This window comes from Salvelinus alpinus, chromosome 2 (genome assembly GCF_045679555.1).
Source record: "Salvelinus alpinus chromosome 2, SLU_Salpinus.1, whole genome shotgun sequence".
NCBI lineage: Eukaryota > Metazoa > Chordata > Actinopteri > Salmoniformes > Salmonidae > Salvelinus > Salvelinus alpinus.
The window spans coordinates 126,734,081-126,755,129 of NC_092087.1; the positions used below are offsets into that span (position 1 = coordinate 126,734,081).

At 45.4% G+C, this 21,049-nt stretch overlaps 2 protein-coding genes across 2 annotated transcripts; one reads left to right on the plus strand and one right to left on the minus strand.

Moving 5' to 3' along the window:
• Positions 1-177: 177 nt before the first annotated feature.
• Positions 178-3,061, minus strand: LOC139568676 (putative golgin subfamily A member 6-like protein 3). The gene is made up of 4 exons (XM_071390673.1): positions 2,950-3,061; positions 1,856-2,120; positions 1,526-1,728; positions 178-1,151 (listed from the first exon to the last, which is right to left on the minus strand). Exons 1-4 carry the CDS (start codon positions 2,981-2,983, stop codon positions 814-816), a joined length of 840 nt encoding a protein of 279 aa, XP_071246774.1. The 5' UTR covers positions 2,984-3,061; the 3' UTR covers positions 178-813.
• A 4,995-nt stretch (positions 3,062-8,056) lies between these two features.
• On the plus strand, positions 8,057-20,167 carry LOC139568677 (cytoglobin-2-like). The gene is made up of 3 exons (XM_071390675.1): positions 8,057-8,355; positions 17,157-17,388; positions 17,657-20,167. The coding sequence occupies exons 1-3, from the start codon at positions 8,198-8,200 to the stop codon at positions 17,819-17,821; spliced, it is 555 nt and encodes a 184-aa protein (XP_071246776.1). The 5' UTR covers positions 8,057-8,197; the 3' UTR covers positions 17,822-20,167.
• The last annotated feature ends 882 nt before the right edge of the window (positions 20,168-21,049 follow it).

Below are 21,049 nucleotides of genomic sequence, written 5' to 3' on the forward strand. Positions count from 1 at the left end.
CAGAGGGCGGTTAGTTCGAATTTTCAACCACTCAGAGCACTTCAATCATGCGCGAGGTCAAAGAGTAACCTTACGTAGCAAGCGTAAAAAGCCGTAAAGAGACGCTCAAGTAATGAGTTATTATGTAGAAGAAACATGTAGGTAACATACTTAAAAAGTGGTATTTCAGGGGGGAACGGTAGGTCATGTATAATTTAATACAATACAAATAAATAAATAAATTGTTACACAACTTTGTCATATTTCCTAGAAATCTAACTAGCCTAATTAAACTTTTGTATACTATTTCCTCAATTAACAAATACAGTTTCAAAATTGCTTGCAGCCATCCCATATCATTAGGAGGTTACGTAAAAGTACTTTCTTGAATTTTCAGCAGGAACAGCTTCATAATAATGACCACAAAGTCAGAATTGACTAAAGAGTTCATTGACATTGGGAGAATTGTTGGCAATTTTGTCTTTTCACTATAAAAATTTCATTTGATGAAAAGCTTTATTCTATCACCAAAGGATTTGTTTAATAAGATAATATGTGGGTATGTACAGTGTGAGGATGTGCTACCTATTTTTTGTCAGTGTTCTTGTGGAACGCGGTCATCCAGCTTAGCTCAATGCTAGGCATGATTCTCCACACTTGGATATGGGTGTCACAGCAGATTCCTTCACTAAGGCCATTGGCGTAGAACAAGGGGCAGAGGGTGCGATTCAGAGGTAGTACCACCCTCCCAACGTCTTAATGTTATGTCCACACCATACACGTAGGGTTCCTTCAGTCCCTCACCTGCCCCCCTCCACCACCCCACCAATCCTCTCATCCTTTGAGCACCTTCTCCTTTAGCAGGTCCAATATGACCTGTCTTTCCTGGCTCTCCAGCTCGAACCTCCTCTCCCTCTCCTTCCTCTCCGCCCCCAGCCTCTCTCTCTCCAGAGTGATCTTACTCCTCTGGATTTCTAGCTCCTCCCTCCTCAGCAATAGCTCCTCCTCCCGCAGTCGTTGTTCCGCCTCCGAGCGCTTCTCCAGGAAGCTGAGGATCTCTGAGTAGGTCTGGCAGCAGCATTGGCAAGGCTGCTTGGCCATGGGCGCCGCCGAGACTAGCGAGAGCTCCGCCAGGTCCTCCTGCTGCTCCTCGGGCTCTGGGGTCGTGGGGACTGAAGGGGGCAGGGAGGGGAGAGAATAGAGAGGGAGATAGTTGGTGATGGGGAGGATAAAGTCTCAAAAGGTCAATGTTTTTTGGTTATCATTTCTTTGGTCTGTAGTCACTCAATTTTTGCTGAGGAGCAAACATGTCACTGTGTGTCTCTTGAGTACCAGCACACACAGAGACAACAGGTTTTAGGCGGGGCAAGGGCAGGGCATTCTAAGCAATTACAGGGGAACCACTGGTTTGGTCACAGTAGTGCTATAATAACAGTAATCTCTTCAGGTGTGTGTCCTATTTCCTTCCTCCCTTTGGATATGATCACAGATCTAAAAGTTATTCTCTCACTGCACAGATCTAAACAGACTTGGATGGGGTTCTTACCTTTGGGTTGTCCTGTTTGTGTGGAGATAATGATGGGTTTGTCCTGCTCTGGTAGACTAGCCAGCTCTTCCAACGCTCGTTTCCTGAGTTCCTCATCCTGGTACTTACTCTCCCCGCTGGCCAGAAGACCCTTCTCTGCCTCCAGCTCCAACACCTCGTGGAGTAGGTCTTCTTTCTGGGCATACAGCCTCTCTGTCCCAAACCTGAACACATACAGACACATAAGCATGAACAGACACAGACACACAAGGTTGGGTATCAGCTTCTAATACATTCCTACTATTAAGCGTATGTATGTCTAATGTCAACTTCTGGCCAGTCTTGACCAACCTGCGTAGGCTGGGGAAGTCCTGCTTCTTGTAGTAGTCCAGCAGCAGCATGGTCCTCTCCCTGCAACGCCGGGCGTCCACCTCGAAGCTCTCGTCCTGCAGGGCAGCAGTGATGATCTCCCCGACACGGGCCCAGATACGACCCGACTCCTTGGAACAGAACGGGTTCTGAGCAATGACCTCACGGAGCAGCAGGATGTCGTGGCGGGCGGAGAATCGCACCTGTCGCTTGCGGGGAGTGGTGGAGGGCCCGGCGAGGGAGAAACCTAGGGAGGGGGACGGAAAAAGTGAGAGGCAATATCTAAGTCGTAGACTATTGGTATAGAATCCTCAGATATGATCTTTGCCAAGAGGTCTGGACCTTAGTGCACTTATACTGTAACACTGGTTCAAGCCTCACTGATTGTTCCTCCTCAATTGCTACTTCAGAAAGTAAATAGACAATCCAGATGGTAAGGAAATAACTCGAAGTTCAACATGGGGAGCTGCAAGATAAACTACTGGGCTGAATATAAGGGGTTCACATTGGTGAATGTTTGGGAAACATAACTTGGTTGTAGTCATTTTGGAAACGTAAAGAAAAACGGGTGAGACCCTATTTGAATTTGTCCAAGAGAAACTCTCGTTTGCGTTTTCCGTTTGAAGTAAACGGTTTTACAACAGGGCGAAACGATTTGTAACATATTAAGCTAATGATTACAACCCTGGCAAAGTATTTAATCATAAACGTAATTTAACTGTGAACGGCCTGAAGGTTATTTGTTGTCGATTGGGGATCAGCTGTCATACAAAGCAAAGCCGATATTATCACTTTCACTGTCAAAGCAACAGCGGAAGCCCCCTATTTGCCTGGTGATGTAGGCTAGTTGCTAAAACGCTTTGCCATTCCAGGCACAAGTGCAAGCAACACGGCACGTCTACCCATGCAGAGGCAACGCAATTAGAAAATTAAAGTATAAATGTTGCATTGTTTATTATGGGCCAGCGCGCGCACAGGAAAATCACACGAGCCGCATAAAAATGACAAATGCTGGTTATGGATTTATGAACAATAAAATATGTAATGTCAGACGTAGCAGTTTATGTCGGGCTCACCACCGTTATTTGCCATCTCCACCACACGTTCCATATCTGCATGTATCCGGGATCAGCTGATACACACAAAATGTTGAGGTCACAGTACACGTCCACTCACCAGTACAGGTTCCATTCTGACGTGTAACTCAACTTCTCTGGAAATCTGGCAAAACTGGCGAGGCGAAAATTGTGCAGGACCGCGGAGTGTCCACAAGATGGGGTCAAAGTACCGCGCGTAAAGTTTCTGGTATATTCTGACAAGTGAAGTCAATTCCATCATCACAGAGAAAAGGGGCTGGATGCTCTGTACAATCCATAATACAGAACATATTCACTTGTGGCTTTGACTTGGCATGGTAACAGGCAATCTGGAATACTGGAATATATAGTTGACCTACATAAGATTGCTCTATTCTGCATCTGATTTATTTTTATTGACCATAAACAGTTGAACAATGCACTCACTTCAGAGTGAGTGGCACCTCAAAGGTCATAATTCACTCTCCAGGTCAAGAGCTATTTACTGGAATGATGTGTTGAATAATTACATTTGAATATCATCAGTATTCAGGTGGTCTCTTACCTCCCACCTTTTGACCCCATCCACCTCGCTCACTTACACACACACACGTCACTCTGCCCCCCTGCAACTCTCTCACATTTTAGTCATTTGACGGGCGCTCTTAACCAGAGCGACTTACAGGAGCAATTAGGGTGAAGTGCCTTGCTCAAGGGCACATTGACCGATTTTTCACCTAGTCTGCCTGGAGATTCGAACAAGCGACTCCTAAAAACACACATCTAGCCTGTGTCCTAAAAACACACATCTAGCCTGTGTCCTAAATGGCACCCTATTCCCTATATATAGTGCACTACTTTTTACCAGTGCCCATAGGACTCTGGTCAAAAGAAGTGCGCCCGTGTCAAAAGTAGTGCAAAAGTAGGGAATATGGTGCCATTTGGGACACTCTTAGAGATGGGATCCAACTGGCAACTGACCTACTTGACCAGTGTCTCATTGAAGAAGTCAAATGTACATCTACACTGAGTGTACAAAACATTAGGAACACCTAATACTGAGTTGCACCCCTTTTGCCGTCAGAACAGCCTCAATTCGTCAGGGCATGGACTACAAGGTGTCGAAAGCGTTCCACGGGGATGTTGGCCCATTTTGACTCCAATGCTTCCCACAGTTGTGTCAAGTTGGCTGGGATGTCCTTTGGGTGGTGGACCATTCTTAATACACACGTAAAACTGTTGAGCGTGAAAAACCCAGCAGCTCTGCAGTTCTTGACACACTCAAACTGGTACGCCTGGTACCTACTACCATACCCGTTCAAAGGCAGTTAATTAAATATTTTGTTTTACCCATTTACCCTCAGAATGGAACACGTACACAATCCATGTCTCAATTGTCTCAAGGCTTAAAAATCCTTCTTTAACCCGTCTCCTCCCCTTCATTTACACCAGGGGTTTCCAACAGGTTGATTGCGAGCTGCCAGTAGCTCATAGCCCGTAAGCTACCAGTAGATCGTAGCCCGTAAGCTACCAGTAGCTAGTAGCCCGTAAGCTCCCGGTAGCCCGTAAGGTACCAGTAGCTTGTAGCCCGTAAGCTATCAGTAGTTTGTAGCCCGTAAGCTACCAGTAGCTTGTAGCCCGTAAGCTACCAGTAGCTCGTAGCCCACCTATGAATTGCTCGCCAAACAATTCTGAAAGTACATGCACATGTGCCCTTGTGGGTTGACAGAAATACTTTCCCCCGAAACCTTCTCAATTAATTAAGGATCAGACACTCTTTTTCAATTATCGCCTAAAATGACATACCCAAATCTAACTGCCGGTAGCTCAAGACCTGAAGCAAGGATATGCATATTCTTGATACCATTTGAAAGGAAACACTTTGAAGTTTGTGGAAATGTGAAATTAATGTAGGAAAATATAACACATTAGATCTGGTAAAAGATAATACAAAGAAAAAAACATGCATATTTATATATATTTTTTTTCATCATCTTTGAAATGCAAGAGAAAGGCCAATATATGACTTAGGAATATAGGCGCAATTTACATTTTGGCCACTAGATGTCAGCAGTATATGTGCAAAGTGCATTTCTGTTCAAAATGTTGTATCAAGACTGCCCAAATGTGCCTAATTTGTTTATTAATAAATGTTCAAGTTCATAACTGTGCACGCTCCTCAAACAATAGCATGGTATTCTTTCACTGTAATAGCTACTGTAAATTGGACAGTGCAGTTAGATTAACAAGAATTTAAGCTTTCTGTCCATATCAGATATGTCTATGTCCTGGGAAATGTTCTTGTTACTACACCTCATGCTACTCACATTAGCCTACGTTAGCTCAACTGTCCCATGGGAGGGGGTGACCGATCCTTAGAGGTTAAATGTTAACTGCAAAGTAGGCTTACCTGGCAGAACTATATACTTTATATCTACAATTCGTTATTTGCTAACTTTGCCATGAAATGAGCTGCAGCAGTACAGAACCGTTGCTAGACCAGCACATTAGATGGCACATTCATCACTAAATGTGTTAGTGTTCTTCCAGACCAATTGGTTTTCCTTCTGATGTGATTTAAGCATTGACATGGACTCAGAACATCCAACTTCGTTGTTTCTCTATTAACAATTGTAATTTTAAGGGGGAAAAACTCAATCTAAAAAATAAAAAAAACTGAGAACCATATTTGGGAGAAGATAAAACATAATTCGTAAAAGAAATCACACATTTTATAGGGCCCCCTTTGGAGTTGTTTATTAACCATTATTTTATCAGGTATATTGACAGAAAGGACCCGGGGAAGAGTTGCAGGGAGGAGAAGAGAAGAAGGAGGAGCAAGCAAAAAAGAATTGGAAAGCCAAAAAATGTGTAGCTCGCGATATGTTTAATTGTTTAAGCTAGAAAAGGTTGGAGACATCTGATCTACACTGATTGACGTGGATTTAACAGGTGACATCAATAAGGGATCATAGCTTTCACCTGGATTCACCTGGTCGGTCTTTGTCATGGAATGAGCATCCGTTCCTAATGTTTCTTACACTCAGTGTACATGTTGTTTACTTACAGCAAGGTCTGAGATGGAGAGGTGATAATATGAATACTATCATACACTATGATCATAGACGCTAACTTGGCCCCAAGCTACATTTACACAGTACAAATGCTTTATACATGTATGAGTAGTCTGTGACTCGGTCTTCATAATCTAGTGAGATTTTGAACAAACCTTTGCCAATTTGCAAAATCCTTTGTGTTTCAGTAGATGTTAATGGCCAATAACTTTATATTCCCACAGTAGAAATTCTTTATACTCATACTATGCTATGAACAGTGTATACTGTAGGTATATGAGCAGGGGGTCATTTAATTATGTCCATAATTGCGTTTACACAGCCAGCCTAATTCTGATCTTTAAGACCAATCAGATCAGAGCTATTGCTAATAATTGGGCAAAAGATCAGAATTGGGGTGACTGTGTAAACGCAGCCTAAGTGACACGTGGAACGTCTGACAGACATTAGTGTGCAATTCAGTTTAGTGTTGATGGGTGCCACACTGTACAGAAATCTGTCATCTTTCAAATGCTGTGACAGCTCGGTCTCAACGGCAGGCAGGCTTTTTCTATAGCCTCCATGGCACAATAAAACTGTCACCGTAACCTCCTTCTCTCCCCCCCCCCCCCCCCCCCCCGTCTCCTCTGGCTGTGGCGAGCCACTGAGCGAATGTCAAATGTGGCATTTTCAATATCTTCAACACAGATTGACCCCTTCAGTAGCAGCTTTCTTCAATCTTCTTGTGTTGGTCTGTCTGCACTGCACAAATCACAGGGTCATTTCAAACCAGACGATCCCAGACTTTTGTTGAGTTTACTTTTGAATGGTTTCATCAAGATGTTTTATGAATCATACATCCAATACAATTCAATCCGTGAGATGTAAATACTCTATGACAGACAATGTAATTCATATTTTAGACTTTGTTCTTGGCCTCCATTATTCATTTCATAACTTTCTCAATAGCCTGAACGCAAATGGTAACTTCTCTTTTTTACTCTCTCTCTCTCTCTCTCTCTTCGATCTCCTTTACCTGTCAAACTGTCAGGCACAATGTCCTGTGAGAGTCTGTGGAAAGACAGAGGCTTCCTATAGCTTTTTCTGTCACAGTTTATACAAGCTCTCTCATGAGACGACACAGAACCCCACCACGCGCGCACATGCACGCACGCACACACTCTTTCTCTCTTTCTCCATGTCTTTGTTTCTTTCCTTCTCTGGTAAGGGAGCTGTCTTCTCTCTGAACTTTTGTGTTTGTCAGGACCTGATGGAATGGCGGAGGGAGTGGGAGAGAGAGGGGTGGAAAGATAGAGAGGGGGGGGGGGTAGAATAGAGAGCATCCAGGATCTCTGTATTGTCCTCCCGCCTCCCTCTCACACACTCTCCTATCTCTCCCCTCTCTTTAATTTTGTCTACCTAATGTGCGCACACATGCAAACACACGCACGCACACACACACACACACACACATGCATGTGCGTGCACACTTGTTTGTCCGCCTGTCTCTCTGTGCCTTCCCAGGGATGGAGACAGCGGAATCGCTCTATAAACAGTTGTGAGGAGTGTGTGCGTGTGTATGTGTGTGCACGCGCGTGCATGTGTGTGCATACATGTGTGTGTGTGTGCGTGCGTGTGTTTGCGTGTCTGCGCACATTAGGTAGACAAAATGAAAGCAAGAGAGAGAGAGAAAGAAAGAGAGGGGGAAGGAGGGAGAGATAGGAGAGTGTGTGAGAGGGAGGCGGGAGGACAATACAGAGATCCTAGATGCTATCTATTCTACCCCCTCTCTCTATCTCTCCCCACCCCCTCTCTTTTCTCTCCACCTCTCTCTCCCACTCCCGCCGTCATTCCATCAGGTCCTCACAAACACAGAAGTTCAGAGAGAAGACAGCTCCCGTACCAGAGAAGGAAAGAAACAAAGAAACGGAGGAAGAGAGAAAGAGTGAGGGGAATAAAAAAAGAAGTGGTATTAACAGTGGAGGACAAGTTTTGGAGGAGAGGAGAGCAAAGGGAGAGAGGGGTGGTTTGGGTGGGGGGTGGGTAGCGTACAAGGCTGCTCCGTCTGTCTCCTCCATCCCTCCGTCTCCGTCGCCGTGGGTTCACAGCTCTCCCTCCCCCCCTCCCTCGCTCCCTACCTCCCCCGCTCGCTGCTGGCGGGAGCCTCCGAGCTGCTGCGGCGGAGGTCGTCTCGGATGGAGTCGCCGAGAGACGTAGGAGGAGAGACGATGGAGCGTGGGGAGCGGCCGGAGCGGGCCGAGCCGCTGACCGATGCCGAGCGGGAGATCATCCAGAACACCTGGGTACACGTCTACGAGAACTGCGAGGACGTGGGCGTGTCGGTCCTCATAAGGTATGTGGTCAGGTGGGGGGGTCCTCATAGTGGTGGGGCTGTTGGTCTCCATAATGGTGGGGCTGTTGGTCTCCATAGTGGTGGGGCTGTTGGTCTCCATATTGGTGGGGCTGTTGGTCTCCATAATGGTGTGGCTGTTGGTCTCCATAATGGTGGGGCTGTTGGTCTCCATAGTGGTGGGGCTGTTGGTCTCCATAGTGGTGGGGCTGTTGGTCTCCATAGTGGTGGGGCTGTTGGTCTCCATAATGGTGTGACTGTTGGTCTCCATAGTGATGGGGCTGGAGGTCTCCATAGTGATGGGGCTGGAGGTCCTCCTAAGGCACATATAGGGCTGATGGTCCTCATTGAGTATGTGGGGCTTAGAGTCCTCATAGTGTTGAGGCTGGTGGTCCTCATAAGGTACGTGGAGTATCAGGGGGTCCTCATAAGGTTTGTGTAGCTGGTGGGGCTGGATGGCATGGGGGGGGGGGGGGGGGGGTCTGCAATTTTAGTGTACAATTAAAAAAGTACGTTCTCATGTACAGCATCTCATCAGGCATAGAAAAGTTTGGGCAAAAAAGTTGTGAGTGGAGGGTACATGGAGGGGTTAATGGGGACTAGACTCGACCAACATATAGACACAGGTTTCCACTGATGTTTACTGCAGCTGAGCACCGCTGGATGTGTGTTTTCCATAGATTTGTGCAGATTGGAGGGGGCTCATGCATTTCTATGAAAGCCCACAGCAGGCTCTGGAATAGGCAGGGAGATTGAGTCCCCACTGCACAGACCACACACACACACAGACAATTCTGCTCTCATTCACTCACTTCTGTCCTCATTAAAAAGCTATTCCTCAGAAGCCCTCTTCATTCTACAGACTATTTTTGTAAGACACTACAATTGAGAGAGAGCACATGTTTCTGCTTAAATGTCCCCCTGTCTGAGGCAGACATTCCTGTTCTAGCTGTTCAGTTGGTGCTTTACACCTATTTGACATCTTTTACCTGTCACATTTTCACTCTAAACTTGCACCACCAGTTTAGCAGGTACCTTTCTGTGGCACCTTGATGACTGCTTATTATTCTTTATTTATTGGAATTATAATATTACACGTTGTCTGTCACTTTGTTTGTACGTGTGTGTTGGTCTTAATGCTGAGGCTCTGCATCTGAATAAAGAGTCGCTGTCTGATTGAGCGGGGATGCGTTTGACTTTTGTCCCAGTGTTGTCTCAGTGTTGTCCCAGTGTTGTCTCAGTCTTGTCCCAGTGTTGTCCCAGTGTTGTCCCAGTGTTGTCTCAGTGTTGTCTCAGTGTTGTCTCAGTGTTGTCCCAGTGTTGTCCCATTGTTGTCCCAGTGTTGTCTCAGTGTTGTCCCAGTGTTGTCCCAGTGTTGTCTCAGTGTTGTCTCAGCGTTGTCCCAGTGTTGTCTCAGTGTTGTCTCAGTGTTGTCCCAGTGTTGTCCCAGTGTTGTCTCAATGTTGTCTCAGTGTTGTCTCAGTGTTGTCCCAGTGTTGTCCCAGTGTTGTCTCAGTGTTGTCTCAGTGTTGTCTCAGTGTTGTCCCAGTGTTGTCCCAGTGTTGTCTCAATGTTGTCTCAGTGTTGTCTCAGTGTTGTCCCAGTGTTGTCCCAGTGTTGTCTCAGTGTTGTCTCAGTGTTGTCTCAGTGTTGTCTCAGTGTTCCACATGGAACACCGAGAGGGCTCGTTAAAACGGACAGCGGGGCGTCGCTAAGGCAGTGATGTGCTCTGATTTTGAGTCGGAGCGACAAGATAGTCCCGTAGGGAAAGCTCTGAGGGCAGAGAGTGTGTAGAGTTATCTCTCTGTGTGTGTGTGTGTGTGTGTGTGTGTGTGTGTGTGTGTTGTGTGTGTTGTGTGTGTGTTGTGTGTGTGTGTGTGTGTGTGTGTGTGTGTGTGTGTGCGTGTGTGTGTGTCGTTCTTATCTGTGGGTAACAGCAACAAGCTTTGGCACTTCACTGTCTCTCTCGACTCTCCCTCTCGGTCTCTCTCTCATTCTCCATATCTGTTCCTCTCTCTCCCTCACTTTCTTTCTCACTATCCGTCTCCCTCCTATTCTCTCTCGCTTTCCTCAGTCTCCCTCCCATTCTCTATTCCTTATGTCTCTTTCTTTCTGTCTATCTTTCATTTCTCTCTGTCCCTTGACAACAAGATCACAGGATATCTTGACATGCCCAGGCTTGAATGCTCTGCTGGGTCTGATGATCCTACTGAGTGCAAAGCCTCCCGACTGCACCTACAGTACCAGTTAAAAGTTTGGACACACCTACTAAGTGTTTTTCTTTATTTTGATTGTTTTCTACATTGTAGAATAATAGTGAAGACATCACAACTATGAAATAATACACATGGAATCATGTAGTAACCAAAAAAGTGTTAAACAAATCAAAATATATTTTATATTGAGATTCTTCAAAGTAGCCACCATTTGCCTTGATGACACCTTTGCACACTCTTGGCATTCTCTCAACCAGCTTCATGAGGTAGTCACCTGGAATGCATTTCAATTAACAGGTGTGCCTTGTTAAAAGTTAATTTGTGGAATTTCTTTCCTTAATGCATTTGAGCCAATCAGTTGTGTTGTGACAAGGTAGGGGTGGTATACAGAAGATGGCCCTATTTGGTAAAAGACCAAGTTCATATTATGGCAAGAACACGTCAAATAAGCAAAGAGAAACGACAGTCCATGATTACTTTAAGACCTGAAGGTCAGTCAATACGGAACATTTCAAGAACTTTTATTGCAAAAACCATCAAGCGCTATGATGAAACTGGCTCTCATGAGAACCGCCACAGGAAAGAAAAACCCAGAGTTACTTCTGCTGCAGAGGATAAGTTCATTAGAGTTACCAGCCTCAGAAATTGCATCCCAAATAAATCCTTCACAGAGTTCAAGTAACAGACACATCTCAACATCAGCTGTTCAGAGGAGACTGCCTGAATCAGGCCTTCATGGTCAAATTGCTGCAAAAAAAACTGTACTAAAGGACACCAACAAGAAGAATATACTTGCTTGGGCTAAGAAAAACGAGAAATCTGTCCTTTGGCCCGATGAGTCCAAATTTTAGATTTCTGGTTCCAACCGCTGTGTCTTTGTGAAACGCAGAGTAGGTGAACGGATGATCTCCGCATGTGTGGTTCCCACCGTAAAGCATGGAGGAGGAGGTGTGATGGTGTGGGGGTGCTTTGCTGGTGACACTCTCAGTGATTTATTTAAAATTCTGTGTGATCCCGCTCTCCATAGCCGACGTGAGTAAGACCTTTAAACAGGTCAACATAAACACGGCTGCTGGGCCAGACGGATTACCAGGACGTGTGCTGGTAGTTGGTGCTGACCAACTGGCAGGTGTCTTCACTGACATTTTCAACATGTCACTGATTGAGTCTGTAATACCAACATGTTTCAAGCAGACCACCATAGTCCCTGTGCCCAAGAACACAAAGGCAACCTTACTAAATGACTACAGACCCGTAGCACTCACGCCATGAAGTGCTTTGAAAGGCTGGTAATGGATCACATCAACACCATTATCCCAGAAACCCTAGACCCAGTCCAATTTGCATACCGCCCCAACAGATCCACAGATGATGCAATCTCTATTGCACTCCACACTGCCCTTTCCCACCTGGACAAAAGGAACACTTATGTGAGAATGCTATTCATTGACTACAGCTCAGCGTTCAACACCATAGTACCCTCAAAGCTCATCACTAAGCTAAGGATCCTGGGACTAAACACCTCCCTCTGCAACTGGATCCTGGACTTCCTGACGGGCTGCCCCCAGGTGGTGAGGGTAGGTAGCAACACATCTGCCACGCTGATCCTCAACACTGGAGCTCCCCAGGGGTGCGTGTTCAGTCCCCTCCCGTACTCCCTGTTCACCAACGACTGCACGGCCAGGTATGACTCCAACACCATCATTAAGTTTGCAGACGACACAACAGTGGTAGGCCTGATCACCGACAATGACGAGACAGCCTATAGGGAGGAGGCCAGAAACCTGGCCGGGTGGTGCCAGAATAACAACCTATCCCTCAACTTAACCAAGACTAAGGAGAGGATTGTGGACTACAGGAAAAGGAGGACCGAGCACACCCCCATTCTCATCGACAGGGCTGTAGTGGAGCAGGTTGAGAGCTTCAAGTTCCTTGGTGTCCACATCAACAACAAACTAAATCAAATCAAATCAAATGTATTTATATAGCCCTTCGTACATCAGCTGATATCTCAAAGTGCTGTACAGAAACCCAGCCTAAAACCACAAACAGCAAGCAATGCAGGTGTAGAAGCAACTAGAATGGTCCAAACACACCAAGACAGTTGTGAAGAGGGCATGACATAGTCTATTCTCCCTCAGGAAACTAAAAAGATTTGGCCTGAGATCCTCAAAAGGTTCTACAGCTGCAACATCGAGAGCATCCTGACTGTTGCATCACTGCCTGGTACGGCAATTGCTCGGCCTCCGACCGCAAGGCACTACAGAGGGTAGTGCGTACGGCCCAGTACATCACTGGGGCTAAGCTGCCTGCCATCCAGGACCTCTACACCAGGCGGTGTCAGAGGAAGGCCATAAAAATTGTCAAAGACCCCAGCCACCCCAGTCATAGACTATTCTCTCTACTACCGCATGGCAAGCGGTACCGGAATGCCAAGTTTAGGACAAAAAGGCTTCTTAACAGTTTTTATTCCCAAGCCAGAAGACTCCTGAACAGGTAATCAAATGGCTACCCGGACTATTTGCATTGTGTGCCCCCCCCCCCAACCCCTCTTTTTACGCTGCTGCTGCTCTCTGTTTATCATCTATGCATAGTCACTTTAACTATACATTCATGTACATACTACCTCAATTGGGCCGACCAACCAGTGCTCCCGCACATTGGCTAACCGGAGTATCTGCATTGTGTCCCGCCACCCACCACCCGTCAACCCCTCTTTTATGCTACTGCTACTCTCTGTTCATCATGTATGCATAGTCACTTTAACCATATCTACATGTACATACTACCTCAATCAGCCTGAATAACCGGTGTCTGTATGTAGACTTGCTACTTTTATAGCCTCGCTACTGTATATAGCCTCGCTACTGTTATTTTTCACTGTCTTTTTATTGTTGTTTTATTTCTTTACTTACCTATTGTTCACCTAATAATTTTTTTGCACTATTGGTTAGAGCCTGTAAATAAGCATTTCTGTAAATAAGAATACCTGTTGTATTCGGCGCACGTGACAAATACGATTTGATTTGAAAATTCAAAGCACACTTAATCAGCATAGCTACCACAGCATTCTGCAGCAATACGCCATCCCATCTGGTTTGCGTTTAGTGGGACTATCATTTGTTTTTCAACTGGACAATGACCCAACACACCTCAAGGCTGTGTAAGGGTTATTTGACCAAGACGGAGAGTTATGGAGTCCTGCATCAGATGACCTGGCCTCCATAATCACCCGACCTCAACCAATTGAGATGGTTTGGGATGAGTTGGACCACAGAGTGAAAGAAAAGCGCTCAGCATATGTGGGAGCTCCTTCAAGACTGTTGGAGAAGCATTCCCGGTGAAACTGGTTGAGAGAATGCCAAAAGTGTGCAAAGCTGTCATCAAGGCAAAGGGTGGCTACTTTGAAGAATCTAAAATCAAAAATATATTTTGATTTATTTAACACTTGTTTTGGTTACTACATCATTCCATATGTGTTATTTCATAGTTCTGATGTCTTCACTATTATTCTACAATGTAGAAAATAGTACAAATAAAGAAAAACCCTTGAATGAGTAGGTGTGTCCAGACTTTTGACTGGTACTGTATGTCACACTCCCTAACATCCCTCCGATTCAGGGAAACGGAGACATCACTGTACCCACTAATTGGCCTGCTCCTATTAACAAGCAGATGGCCCGAGTAAGCAGATCATCTGTGTGGAATGGATAATGGTCTAATAGCTATCCTGAAAGCACATTGAATGGATTGAGTGGATGGATACTGGGTCAAATCCTTCCACGGTTCGGTTGACTTCCATGGTTCGCCATGTGAATGCTTTGCTATTTGCATTTCTATCCTTCTGCTTGGATGGTTGGAAAGAATGGACAGTGACAATAGCCTAGGCTAATGTCGTCATCAATGCGCACAAATGCAATTTCACCCGTGAGGAGACCACCTCCGGCCATCTCGAGTACTGTAAAAAATGGCAGCTCAATGAAATCACCAAACATCGAACAATAGTATTAGGCTGTGACTGGATGCTTCTGATACTAGCATGATGGATATGGAGTTCTCCAAAGTGGTCCATCTTGAGGACCGAGGAGTCGAGACTTGATTTGATTCCATATAGTGCTTTGAATGACCATAAAGGGAAACCACCTCTCTGTGTCTGATGCTCGCTCAAGTTAGTCAAGGTGGTTTTTCTCAGTCCTCGAAAGCGTGTTGCCTTCCCGAAAAGAACCCTTCAAGACTAATTAGAATGTGACCAACAAGCCACTAATGGTGCTGCTTTGATGACTTCATTTAAATGCAGCGACAGGTTGGGGCAATTCAGTGTGAGAGCATCTCTGACACTCCAGACACTCCACTCTCACTCTCTGGTTCTGGTTGTGTTAGGGTTTCAAGACAAATGTTTTAACAGTCTTGCATTAATGAGATACGAGATGTAGAAATATACATGCAGATATAAAAGTGAATATACACTGTTTGTATATTTAACAGTATATTGCACAGTACTCTTGAACCTATAAAAGGGGTCCCTGAAGAGGATTGGCAAGGTATACGAAAAAAGTCCTTCATTTCTGACTTCTAAGAGAAAAAGTCCTTTCCTCACAAAGCTCTAAGGGACTTTCATGTTTATCTGCAAGGAACAACAAGCAAGTGTCCCTTGTTGTTTCAAAGACAAAGTGACGTAGCGACAGCTGGGAGAGCTTGGCTTGGGGACAGCTACAGGCAAGCAGGCGCCTCTTTAGCATAGCGTAGCTTGTCACAGGATCTGCGGGGATGCAGTGTAGTGTAGCGCTGCTGCCAGGGGCCAAACCTAACCAACGCTGAATAACTAAACCCTCGTACCCATTCAGCCGCACTAGTGTAAAGCACTTACATGAGTCAAATTGGGTCAGGGGTGAAACAAGACGAGAGTGTATGTGTGTTCCAAGTGTTCGTTTGTTTACATTGAAATCATGCTGTGCTTTCACAAGAAAGGGTGAGAACAGAGACAAAAATCTAAAAATACCCCCCGTATATCTCCTTGTACGCTTGCGGAAACCTCATTATAGTCTTATCGTCAAAAATGCACAGCCGCTAATTGAGGTGGCCTGATGTGGTCAGTCTTGGCGGTGGTGATGTACAAACTGTAGACCTCAATCAAAACAAAGCCGGGCCATTCCCATTCTCTCAGCTTACCTCTCATAGGGTGGTTGGAGAATGGGCTTTACTGTGTGGCCCTAAAATAACTTGCAGTTCAAACTAGTCCATAGACGACACACACATCAGTCATAACACCTTCTGTGTGAAGTCCAGTAATCCTCAGAGAGGTGCTCTTCCTTTTGAACTTCCATTCTTTTCCGTTCAGGACAAGTGTGTCGTTCTGCAGGATATACCGTATCTGTGACTAGGGAGGGAAGGTCTTGACAAAAGCACTTGAGGACATGCCAGGCTCACATAGAGGCTGGTATCTACTGTCACTTTTGTGGATGACAAAGCAATCACAGGACATAGAGTTTTTTTGCATCCTTTATCGCTGTGTATTGCAGGTTTTGTTCTGTGGCTCATAATCAATGCCGAAGCATTTAGGCAGAGGAAACCTCCTACGCACAGTCACCGCGGGTGAAATGCTCCGAGAGGAACATCGACTGCCAACAGTCTCGCTCCTCCGGTCCACAGCAGCACCTGCCTCTAATTACACTCAAAGAAACGTAACGATCTTAACGCTCCTCGCCTCAATCAGCACCACTTTACCGTTCCCGCCTGCCAATCACCCCGTGCTGCGTGTTGGTGGTGCCCCGAGCAGATTCTCCAAGGCTCCAAGTAGACACGTAGAAATCATGAGAAGTGAGCCGCACACTCCACTCGCAGGGCGTAAACACTTGAGTCGTAAGCCCAAGTCGTGACAAGTGTAAGTAAAGCCAATCACCGAGATGCAGATGAGGCTATGGTAAGAGGCTGATTACAACTCGAGGCACATTGTGCATTTCGGGTAGTTTTCATTAGCTCTAGGTCACACATTACAACGAGCAATAATGTCTCCGGAATTTATTCTGTAACGCATGTGACTTTATGGCCACAGGGCATCCGTTCAATGAGTAGATTCAGAAATCTTCGACCTTGAACGCTTCGATCAAATGTTCTGAAGCGTACATATTCCCCACTAGTACCGATTTCAGTCATTTCAGTCATTTCAGTGACTTTTGCCCAGGGTCTAAACTGACATTATTCATCCCTCATTTTTACACTGACATCATTTGATGGCCTGTAGGCATGTTGATATCTTCTGGGTTGCTCTGTGTGGATTATGAGGACATTTGAATAAGAATGTTATTGTCTAATTAGAATATCAATGTCCTGGAACATTTGAAACCAGCATGGATGTTATCCACATAAGTTGGGCTTGTACCATCATGGCTCGGTACTAACTCTAACCCTGACTCTTTTGTCCCCCAGTTTCTTGGACTTCCCCTGATATTGTTTGATTGCATGGTCGTTCTGTGGGTATTATGATATTATGAGTACACTAACTTCTACCCAGAGCCATAGATAAACCTTTTCACCAGAAGTTCCAGGAAAATCACAGAGTAAGAATGGTATTGCTCTTCTGTCCTCCAGGTTCTTTGTGAACTTCCCATCGGCCAAGCAGTACTTCAGCCAGTTTCAGGACATGGATGACCCAGAGGAGATGGAGCGCAGTGTCCAGCTGAAGCACCACGCCCGCCAGGTGATGGGCGCCATCAACAAGGTGGTGGAGAACCTCCACGACCCAGAAAAGGTGTCCTCTGTTCTTGCTCTGGTGGGCAAGGCGCATGCTGTCAAACACAAGGTGGAGCCTATGTATTTTAAGGTGAGGGCGTGGCTTGTCTGTGTTAATGGTCCGTAATGTCCCTCTGAAAGGTTTTGAGTGGAGAGGACTGAAGTTGCGTTGCTCTGTTTCAAGTTGAGGCCAACTGGAAAGGCTTTGAGGGCGCTTTTGTTAGATGAGATTGCTCTCCTCCATTTTTTCTCTCTTTTTTCATCTAGCAATTAGTATTTTTCTTTACATCTTGCCATCCTCTTCCTCTCACCTTTCTCCTCATTGTTTATCTCACTTTCTCCCTTCCTCCATCTCTCAGATCCTGTGTGGTGTACTGCTGGAGGTGTTCTCGGAGGACTTCCCAGAATTCTTCACGGCAGAAGTGCAAATGGTGTGGACCAAACTGATGGGGGCGGTGTACTGGCATGTGACGGGCGCCTACACAGAGGTTGGCTGGGTGCAACTCTCCAGCTCGGCAGTGTGAGGGGCGATAGCAGGGGAGATTTTTAGGGCTGAGACTGTTCATAGAATATCTTGTTGTGTTCAACTTTTGGGGGAGTCTTTCCCTTCTCCCTGCTGACTCATTGTGTGTACTTTACTGTATAGCCCCTGAGGTGTTGTCTGTATAGCCCCTGAGGTGTTGTCTGTATAGCCCCTGATGTGTTGTCTGTATAGCCCCTGAGGTGTTGTCTGTATAGCCCCTGATGTGTTGTCTGTATAGCCCCTGAGGTGTTGTCTGTATAGCCCCTGAGGTGTTGTCTGTATAGCCCCTGAGGTGTTGTCTGTATAGCCTCGGAGGTGTTGTCTGTATAGCCCCTGATGTGTTGTCTGTATAGCCCCTGAGGTGTTGTCTGTATAGCCTCGGAGGTGTTGTCTGTATAGCCCCAGCGGTGTTGTCTGTATAGCCCCAGAGGTGTTGTCTGTATAGCTCCTGAGGTGTTTTCTATATAGCCCCTGCGGTGTTGTCTGTATAGCCCCAGAGGCGTTGTCTGTATAGCTCCTGAGGTGTTTTCTATATAGCCCCTGCGGTGTTGTCTGTATAGCCCCTGAGGTGTTGTCTGTATAGCCCCTGAGGTGTTGTCTGTATAGCCCCGGAAATATTGTCTGTATAGCCCCTGGGGTGTTGTCTGTATAGCGTACAGTAAGTGAGCGTGTGTATTCTCTATGCCCTCATCCAACACTCATTGTAGTATTGTAAATCTCCAATGTTTTCAAGGGAACTAAAGGCTCCATTTTAGGGAGTTTTGTTGCTTACTGAAAGTATGCCACTTTGGATTCCCAAACACACCCTGTCTCTTTCCATGCCCATCTCATGCACTATACAAACACACCCATCTGCTATCACCCTGTCCATACGGCAAATGGCTATTTAAATGTATAAACAGTTTCAAAGTGATGGGACAGAGCCACAGGCTGACAGACCACTGTTAAGGTGCCATCTCCTCTTCATAAGCATGCATGCACGAGCACACACACACACACACACACACACACACATACACCACTCTGCCGACTTTGACCACCCATATGCTAATATTTACGGAGCATTTACTTGGTTTACATTTCCTCATTAAACTCTCCATTAAGGGTTTAAGAAACGGACTCCGGAGGTCTCTGGAAATACAACGGACCCTTTGAAGTAGCATCAGTGTATCTTTCACCTCTGAACCACTAGGGTAAGAAAAAAGATTCATATCGACCATATCTGATATACTAAGCACTCTACAACCCTACCAATAGGTCGAGACACTTTGGTACAGTTTAAACCATGTTGGGTTGGCATGTACAATACGATGCCACAAGTTCGAGCCCTGCTCCCGACTTTTCCCCTGAATACACTACAAATAGATTTTGAATGTCAGTTTAGATCCAATCTCCTCTGTGTCTCTGATGGTAACTCCTGCGCTCTGGTCCCTCTCGGCTTTGTCATTTACCATTAACGAGGAAGTAATGGGGCTCCGCTCTTCCTCTTCTGGTCGTTCATCAAACATCTCCCCTACTCTCTCATCCTTTCTTTCCTCTGGCCAAATGCTGAGAGAAAACGTCCCTCTATCTGCTTTGCTGCCATGGCTATTTGGCTAATAATATAATTCGACTCATATTCTACTGCCTTCTCCTTTGTTGTTCCTTTGGAGGCCAGCAGTAAAGTTACAAGATCAAGGATATACAGTAGGCTTATATGGCTGATAAATAACCGCCACAGGAAGTCGAGCTAATACAATATGACAAACTCATTCAGCAAGAGACCAGTGGCTGTAGATGAGAGGAAATGAGGTGGATTAAGTTGTTGTCTATAATAAATGATCTCTCCCATTACACCTACAGTACAACACACGCACCAGTCTCACACTGTTAGCAAAACATTTGACATCAGATCTCGAGTACAAGCCCGTTAGAGGTCAGGTTCCTCTGTTCCTCTGAGTAGCTCGGGGTGGAGGAGTATTTGTGTTGGGCGTGAGCCGCCCTGACAGGTTGTTTAAACACGTCATCCATAATTCACAAAATGGCTACATCATCTTTTTTTCTCCCTTCAGCAGTAAGCTCGTACCCTCCATCTGCAGAGTTTGTTGTTGTGAATTGTTTGTTTTTTTGCCAGTGAGTTTTAAAGCTTGGACTTTATATTTTTCTAAATATATAAAACAAAATAATTATCTGTATATGTATTTCGAATACTTTATATAACTATGATTATATACATTTGTTGACTGGGGGAGTGGGAGTGGTTTTGTGCTGTTTTAGCATGTTTGCACAGCCTACTACAGACTTGTACCTTTGCAGACCTGGTGAAATTAACTATCAATGACTATCAATAAAGTGATAATTACCTACACTTGTTTCAGGGTGTTTGAACTGTCTTTGAATGTGTGACCCCATATACTGTAGGTTTTATGTATTTGAATGTGTATGGAATATATCTGCCAAGACCATATGTGTTGACTATCCAAGACTGTGCAGAATTTCCTATGAATTATATAGAGTTAGTCAATTCTACTCAGTTCTCTATTCTCCTCTCTTAGAGTGCCAGTCTAAGAGAAGTAGCCTGGTCCCAGATCTGTTTGTGCTATCATGTCAACTTCTTGTCACCCATTGACAATGAACAATGGAATTGGCAAGAGCAAAAACAGATCTGGGACCAGGCTACTTCTCTTCCCTCCCCTTCTCTCCTCTGGTGCAGAAGACTGAAATAGCACACAGGACCTCTTGCCTAGAGGTGCACAGAGGTACTGGGTTTTCGAGTCCCTCCGTTTCACTCTGCTAATTCAATAACGAGATGTGAATGTCATTAATCAATGTTTAATTAACGTGCCTGTTCGCTGGTTGACGCTCAGAGCAATGCTCTTTATCGAAGGGCACAAGTGGGAGCTTCAAACAGTGAAGAAGGCATCCTTTTTTAAATTCCACAAGGCAATGTGTTCCGGGGTCTCTGGCCGATATATCATCATGTACTGTATCATCAGATGTGGTTATAACTTTGTTTCATTGTACATTTGGCGGGAAGAATTCCCACTATCATGGAAACTTCCAGATATGGGTTTTGATTGAATGATAAAGCACTGTAGTAGATAATACACCTCCTACTGTATGTGCAGAGGAATATATCCAGGGGTATTTAGCTGTGTGTGTGCTCCCCTGTGTGCTGTGTTGACAGGATGGAGACGTTTCACCATGGCGACCAGTCTCTTGTCACCAAGCTTGTCATTCTAGCCAGCGC